This window comes from Pestalotiopsis fici (genome assembly GCF_000516985.1).
Source record: "Pestalotiopsis fici W106-1 unplaced genomic scaffold PFICI_Scf_5, whole genome shotgun sequence".
Lineage (NCBI taxonomy): Eukaryota > Fungi > Ascomycota > Sordariomycetes > Amphisphaeriales > Sporocadaceae > Pestalotiopsis > Pestalotiopsis fici.
This window is the reverse complement of record NW_006917095.1, coordinates 860,070-867,519: the sequence shown is the minus strand read 5'-3', so window position 1 is coordinate 867,519 and position 7,450 is coordinate 860,070. Positions and strand designations below refer to the sequence as shown.

The window sequence follows — 7,450 nt, the reverse complement described above, 5'->3', positions numbered from 1 at the left end:
TCTCTTTTTTCTCTCTCTTTTTTCTTCCGTAAACGCACAGTCATAAATACTTATGGTATAAGAGAGAAAATTGTGTTGTTTTATTGATGTTGGAAAGAAAAGGTTGTGAAAATACTAGGATATAGGAGGATGCCATCTTTTAATTCCAATATGTCAGTTGCAAAGACCAAGAGACCCACCAATGCTGATGATTAAGATTTTACGGGCAGGTTAGGTATCAGATCATCCGGAATGCCCAACGAGGTCTTTGGCTTCTATATGTGTTGCTTGATTCCCCCCCTAGATATAAAGGGCACAAGAGAGGGGATAATAACTGTTCCAGTGCTAGCCCCGTAATATGGTCATCCCTACTTGCTGCGAGCCTATTTGGAAAGCTTTTTAATCATAGGATGCATGGCTCAAGAGTAGTCTTCTCTAATAATTGCGTGTTGGTTCTGCGTTGAGGATATGAAAGGCTTTGGGGAAAGAGGGCGAGAGAAGATAATTTATAAGTACAGTCCAGGTGACAGCCGGTGACTCTGCCAGAAAGAAACGTCGGTGAGTCAGAGGCCTGTATCTGCGTTTATTATGGCTTCAAGCTGCTGTCGTGGCTATTGCAGTGCTTGCATTTAGTGTCAATAATGGAATGAAGATGGATATTTCGCCGCATGAGATGCTAGATCAGTCATTCGGTAGACACAGTAGGCGGGTGAATCAAAGCTGCAGCTTTACCTTTACTATTGACTCATTGAATCTAAGTTATTTTTTATCAACATACAAGTGACTTCAGTATTGCTTGTCATAATACATGCATGATGAATCTGTTGCCTTTTTCTTTTCGACCGGCTGACGTGGTTCTGTAGAAAGGACAGAGAGAAATGTAAGACGTCGTCATCTCTGAATCAAACGTGCTTGAAATTTACAAGTTTACCAAGCGTCCAAACAACTATGCTCACATGTAAACAAAATGACGGCGTGTTACGTTACTCATGTTTGTAAACAGAATTCAATTAATACAAACGCGGCAGTGACATGATTCAGTATTTTCCTACTGCTATCTTCAGCCCATGCTGCAATTCCTTATTCATGACATCTCCACTTTGGAGAGGTCATCGCGGTCCTGCATATGGAAGCTCTAGATTCTGATTCAAGGCTGTGACAGCGAATGATGAAATGAAACAAACCGTCTGGCAGCGGAAATCACCCAGGTACACATTTCAAGTTCCAAGTACTGTATTTCAGTGTCCATGGCAACAACCTAGTTCTTTAGTCGTCCTCACACGAACCGCATGATCAATAACAACAAAGATGATAGTCATTCATATGAGATCCTTCGCAATTCGATCTACCACTGTTGGTGCCGGCACGAGCAAAAGAAAGACCAGCTTGATGATGCAAATGACTACGAGCAGAGGCATCTTGTTACCTTCCCACGACACTTCCCATGTGCATAGAGGCATGACCAGACTAGAGAACATTTGACTTGAAGGCATCCTGACTACAACACACTGAGAGAATCTACCAGTGGGGTTAAATCGACCGCATTCTCAATCTCCAGCTTTATGCATGCTGGTAAGCCCCAATTTTACAATAGAGTACTGCGTGGAAAAAGAATAAGTACTTTGGCGAGCCGGCGCGCATCATGATAGTCTATATTGGCGGAAATACTTTTGAGACAATGCCGCTTTGAGTTGGTAGTAACGACTTGGTCACCGCAATTTACGTGCCTGGCAGGCCCTCATGGACAAAATTCGACAAAGCAATCAAGCTGACCATTACAAGCTTGCTAGTTCCATGTAGTGCTGCGCAAGTCTTCACGTTAGCCAGGCAGACCGGCAAGGCAATATAGTCATCTCGTCATGAACGGAAACCTCCCTCGACGAGTGCTGTTGATTCAGCAACCATGTCCTCTCCAGTTTCTATACGCCTTATCACTCCCGTCACTGGTTGGACAGACAAGGATATCGAGTGAATAACAACCAGAAAGCGCCCCTCTGTCCGATGCTCAGATGTCTGCCTATTCAATCACGCCAGCTTCAGTCGAATCGCAATGCCTACTCCTGGTTAATCACATGGTCTTTGGAAGAGAAATATAAAAAGCCGAGTACGATGGCGAAACGGAACCTCAACAGAAACTGCAAGCCAACACTGGAGTCGATACATCACGAGCATTCAGAGAACATACCACCAGCTTGAAGAAAAACAGTCCAGACATCAGGAAGCTGAAGCAACATGTCGACATCGTCATCTCAAGCTCTATCCACCCTTCAGGGCATCGAGGCATTCAGACTCGAACGGGAGGCGCGCGACCCAGGCAACTTCACAACGGAAAATATCATTGCGGATTATGACTCGCTCACTGCTCCAGGAGACTCCCAAGAATACTTTCATGTCACAACTGACGATACGACCTGGAAAAGGTTTGCCATTATGAGGCGCCATGGCAGGGACAAGACCGCAGTACACAGATACGACGTCAGTGTGGACAAGAGAATTTATGTCGTAAGAGATGCCTATTTTCAGCAGGGCGAGACGATGGGCGCTCCAAGATACACGGAGATGCGGCTGTACAACATGATAATTGTCAACTACATAGCTGCGGGCGGGGATCCAACCCAACTCCGCCAAATCCTGGTCGCCGACATCACGCACGACCAAGCCATCCGAGCAATACGTCGTCAGCGTTACGACATCTGCAAGAAACATCCCGAGCGACACGATTGGCCCGTGGTGAACCAATTGCCCTAGGAGTGGCCTGATTGGGACACACGCGTGAACCAAAACGTATTCCTCAGATGCATCAAAAAGGTCATTGACAAAATCAACACCGAGTATGGCACCCAGCTGGGTATATCCAACGTGCGATATGCACCACTGCGATGCGACGGAGATTGGAGCGCTGAAGGCACTCAAATGGTTCACATGAATGTCGCGCTTTACGATGAAGGCGCGTGGTATGCCGCCGAGGCACAGCAAGCACAGCAAGTTGCAAGCACTCCGGACAACTCGCAAGCCTACAACGATCCAGCAGCCTATCAGAGTTCAACGGCATATGCAGTCAATACACAAGTTGTTCCGTATGGTGGTGCTCCTCAAAGCGCTCAGAATCCAGCAGCTTATACGGCCAGCACAGAAGTCGTCCCGTACGGTGCGACCCAGGGCGCTCGGATCAGTACACAAAACTATCAGGGTTTTCCGCAACTTCAGCAGTGGAATTACGACCAGTCCAATGTGCAATACTCGCAATGGAATTATCCGGATTATAACCAAGGCTAGCTGGACAATAGCTACCCTCCAGGGGCACAAGGTCAGCGGACTGAACTACCAGGAATGATTTGATCAGAACTATAATAGAGCCCAGGGGAATTAATATAAATCATATTTAATGCAAATATACGCTAATTGATTTTTATTCTCGCGATCTTACTGCCCCCATTTGGGGGTTTTTCAGCCCTCTTTTGTGATGAGATGCCAACTTTGCCTGGCCCATGTAAACGTAGAGACCGACATTCTGCTGTGGCTGTGCAGGGTCCATACTTGGCTACGGCGACTATCAATATTGAAATTGGTGAGGCCTGAATATTGATTTTGGGGCGTATGAGCTCCCTGAAGAATTTGTATTGTTACAAAAGCCCGTCTAATGTTGTCATGATCTCGACTGCAAGGCCTCGAAATTACCGCTAAATGTATATAAATCAAAGATCAGAATCTGTCCAGAGATCCTTCCAACCCACATCCCTGGCAAGCAGTCAGACTGCTGGAGAAGCTATATTGTGCCGTCACCCTCGACCTCTCCAAGAGAAGGCTCGACTGGTTCTGGAGGAGCGGCATAGCTACTCTTCTTGGGCTTGATCACCAGTACGATGATCATGCCTACGATGATCAGTACCAGTAATAGTATGATTTTCCGTTTGGTCGTCTTCTTTTGATAACCGGACGCCACGACAAGTTCCTTTTCGGCCCCCTTTAGATCCGTGTTCATACGCTCAACATTATAGTCTATCCGATCAAGCATTGTTCCCTGGTCAATGACCATGTTTTGCAAATCTCGGAATAAATCCGACAGCTCAATGATACCCTGAGCAATGTCCTCGATTTCCTTTTCGCGCTGAGCTATAACTGCGTCGTTGCTCTTGAGCATCTTTTGGTGGGTGGTTGCCTGCAAGGCGGATTGTGAATATGATCTATCGGCATCTGATTCGAGTAATGACGGGTCTGCGGCATAGTTGGATGCCAATGGAGTCGAAGACCTTTCGCCGGGAGAAGCGGTTCCTAGCCCGGACATGCCACGTAGTTCTGCAAACCATGTTAGTATTCCGTCTGTCATGATCTGGAGGACATGAACCAAATCCTACTCTTCAGATATGCGCTTTGCTTCTTCCTGAACCCTGCGCTTGCTTCCTGGACCCGGGTTGCCAGGCTGACTTGGATATTCTTGGCCATAGTCTCCTCGGCCCTGGTCATATTGCCCTCCTTGACCATCTGCTCCACCCGTTGTATACATCGGTGACAGTCGTGAAAGCTTCGGGTAATGGTTTGCGTCAGGCGCTCGATTTCGTCTTCCTCGGCCTTTTTTGCCTCCTCGTCGTTGAAACCTGGCAAAACATGCTTCTGGTGTAATCTTTCTAGCGTTTGCGACTTTTTCGCGATCTCGGCCAAGAGGTCTGTCACTTCGTCGGAGATGTCGGCCCATCGCGGAGGCAGCAAGTCCATTTCAATCACAGCATCGCCATCATCGTAGTCGGCGCCCGACAAGAGGCCCTGCTGGTCCTCGGAGGCCGCAGCGCTGCCGCGACCAAAGTCTGAGAAGCCATTGCCGCTGGGGCCCGAGTACTTTGTTTTCTTGGCCGGGTGGTGCGCGTATGACTGGCGATATGAAATGTAGCTTCGGTCAATGTCAGCATCCTGGACGTATCAAACCCTCCAACGACGGAAAAAAGGACTCTGGGTGGTGTCCTATTCAGGACAGGGTGCAAGTCGTACAGATTGGTGCGGTCGCGCCACATGGCGGCCGCCGAGTATAGGAACAAAGTCCTTCAGAGTCGATGCTGCTGATGCGCGGGAATAGATCAACGTCGCTGTCCAGATGGCCAATTCGAGGGTGTGTAGGGCGGATGCTGTGATGCAGATGTGGGCAATGGGTTAATAGGACATGTTGTACAAATGGTTCAGCACGGAAGATCAGCAGCTAGCCTTCCGCAGCATGTGGTTGGTGTTTTTGATGGCCGCAGCAATAGGTACTAGGTAGGTAGGTACGTAGGAACTTGGTGTAATCAATGAGGCTGACGTAGCTGCAACTCGTAGCCAATCTGCGCTATGCCCCTAAAAGTCTAGAACAATGCTGGGGGTGAGCCGAATAATGTACCGGGTTGCGCATGTTCTGTTTCGGTCACAGTGCAAGTCGCATTGATTCTTGACGCTGTTGAGCATGGAATGTTGGCCGAGTTTGTGTAGATTTGAACCTTTCTGGATACAACTATAATTACCACAATGTTGCCAGGAGTCCAGGACACATCTGCATGACATACCCGTCTCCATTTCTTGGGGGAAACGATCATGGTTGACAAAGATAGGGGGGGTCCTTTTTCATTTCCATGAGAAAGATCTACTGTTCGTCACTTTTTTTTTTTTTTTTTTTGGCCTTTCTCGCTGCTTGCTCATGGGCAAAGGGCAATCCGATTCAGGCTGACTGACGCTCGAGCCTTTGGCCCGCCGAACGACTTTGCATTCGTGGCTTATCATTCGTCCAAGAACGCTATTTCTTTGACTTTGTGGTCCAGGCTGCAGCAACAACAAGTTATGTATCTACTATGGATGGATACAAGAGGAACTTGTTCGTAGGCAGTCATCAGTCTTTCAACTTTGTTGTGACACGGGCCTTGGCATTTGTGAATGTGATTGATTCCACTGCTGGTACAGGCGCGGCCACTCATTGCTCAACATCCGACCTACATGCCTCCCCCTGCCCAGACCCTGGAGAACTAAATGTAGACTGGCTCCAGGTTGCAGGTTGCAAAAGCCGTTCCAACATTCTTACCCCCACTTGACTCCCACTGTGCGTGCTAAGTCGTGTCCCTCCATGCTGCCCAGTAGTCACTCCATCCTTGGAAAGCTGGGCGGGTCTGGCACCGTACATTCTGTCAAGTACATTCCTGGGAGGCTTTAAACTTCTCCTTCCCCTAATCAGTCAGTCCATGTCAGACTAGCTCTACCTGCCTACCAATACCTTACACACACAGTCCCGTCCAGACCATTGAGACGACCCGACAACAAAGACCAACTGGTCCAAACTCCATAGCAGCAAACCGACGACGCTCCTTTCTGCTATCAACACCCAACATTTGCAAATTCCATCGATCGCTCTCCCCAGACCTACCAGTACCAAGCTCTCAATATGGTGCGTACCTCTCTTCCTTCCATTCCATCTCTGCATGTCTTGTCCTGTCCCGTCTCTCCTGGGCGACGCAACAAGCTCAGCAGCTTCCTCCCCGCCATTTCCTACCCCGCGGCTCGCCCACAACGGATGGCCACCACCACCACCACCTCAGCCGACATGATCTTTTTTTTTTCTTTGCTAACGTGAGGCTATCGCCAACAGGCCGACTCTCTCACCGAAGAACAGGTTTCCGAATTCAAGGAAGCCTTCTCTCTCTTTGTAAGTTTGATCTCCGACCACTACTGCGCGACGCTCTTTCTCGCCGTTGCTATGGGGGCACCCTGCATTTATCGTTCACACGCGGCTAACCCCTCGACAGGACAAGGATGGCGATGGTGAGTACAATCGCTCTGTTCCTTGATAACATTCTTCTGCGACCTGTTCTCTCGCGAACAACTGGCGCGACCGCCGATACGCCTACGGATTATCCTTTCGATTTGCAAAGCAAAACAGTACTGAGGCATCTATTTCTTTCACAGGCCAAATCACTACAAAGGAGCTGGGCACCGTCATGCGATCGCTCGGCCAGAACCCCTCCGAGTCTGAGCTGCAAGACATGATCAACGAGGTCGATGCCGACAACAACGGCACGATTGACTTCCCTGGTAAGCCCCGTGTCCAGTTGCGCATTTCAAGCCAGAGATTAATCGCATGTTGCAGAGTTCTTGACCATGATGGCCCGCAAGATGAAGGACACCGATTCCGAGGAGGAGATCAGAGAGGCCTTCAAGGTTCGAGCATTCCGATACAAGGACCTTTGAGACCTTGGCAGCTAACCATGCCATTAGGTTTTCGACCGTGACAACAACGGTTTCATCTCAGCTGCTGAGCTCCGCCACGTCATGACTTCGATCGGCGAGAAATTGACCGACGATGAGGTTGACGAGATGATCCGCGAGGCTGACCAAGATGGTGATGGACGTATCGACTGTACGTCAAAGAGTTCCTTTTCCTTTTACGATTGATCCATGAATCTGTACTAATAATTTCCCCCCTGTAGACAACGAGTTCGTCCAGCTCATGATGCAAAAGTAA

At 48.7% G+C, this 7,450-nt stretch overlaps 3 protein-coding genes across 3 annotated transcripts; 2 read left to right on the top strand and 1 right to left on the bottom strand.

The window, feature by feature from the left end:
• Positions 1-2,211: 2,211 nt before the first annotated feature.
• On the top strand, positions 2,212-3,255 carry PFICI_07577 (uncharacterized protein; the record flags this gene model as incomplete). Its single annotated transcript, XM_007836158.1, has 2 exons — positions 2,212-2,709; positions 2,788-3,255. 2 exons carry the CDS (start codon positions 2,212-2,214, stop codon positions 3,253-3,255), a joined length of 966 nt encoding a protein of 321 aa, XP_007834349.1.
• A 490-nt stretch (positions 3,256-3,745) lies between these two features.
• PFICI_07576 (uncharacterized protein) lies at positions 3,746-4,985 on the bottom strand (the record flags this gene model as incomplete). The annotated part of the gene is made up of 3 exons (XM_007836157.1): positions 3,746-4,275; positions 4,335-4,864; positions 4,963-4,985. 3 exons carry the CDS (start codon positions 4,983-4,985, stop codon positions 3,746-3,748), a joined length of 1,083 nt encoding a protein of 360 aa, XP_007834348.1.
• A 1,388-nt stretch (positions 4,986-6,373) lies between these two features.
• On the top strand, positions 6,374-7,450 carry PFICI_07575 (Calmodulin; the record flags this gene model as incomplete). Its single annotated transcript, XM_007836156.1, has 7 exons — positions 6,374-6,376; positions 6,578-6,634; positions 6,735-6,750; positions 6,895-7,020; positions 7,076-7,146; positions 7,204-7,345; positions 7,416-7,450. The coding sequence occupies 7 exons, from the start codon at positions 6,374-6,376 to the stop codon at positions 7,448-7,450; spliced, it is 450 nt and encodes a 149-aa protein (XP_007834347.1).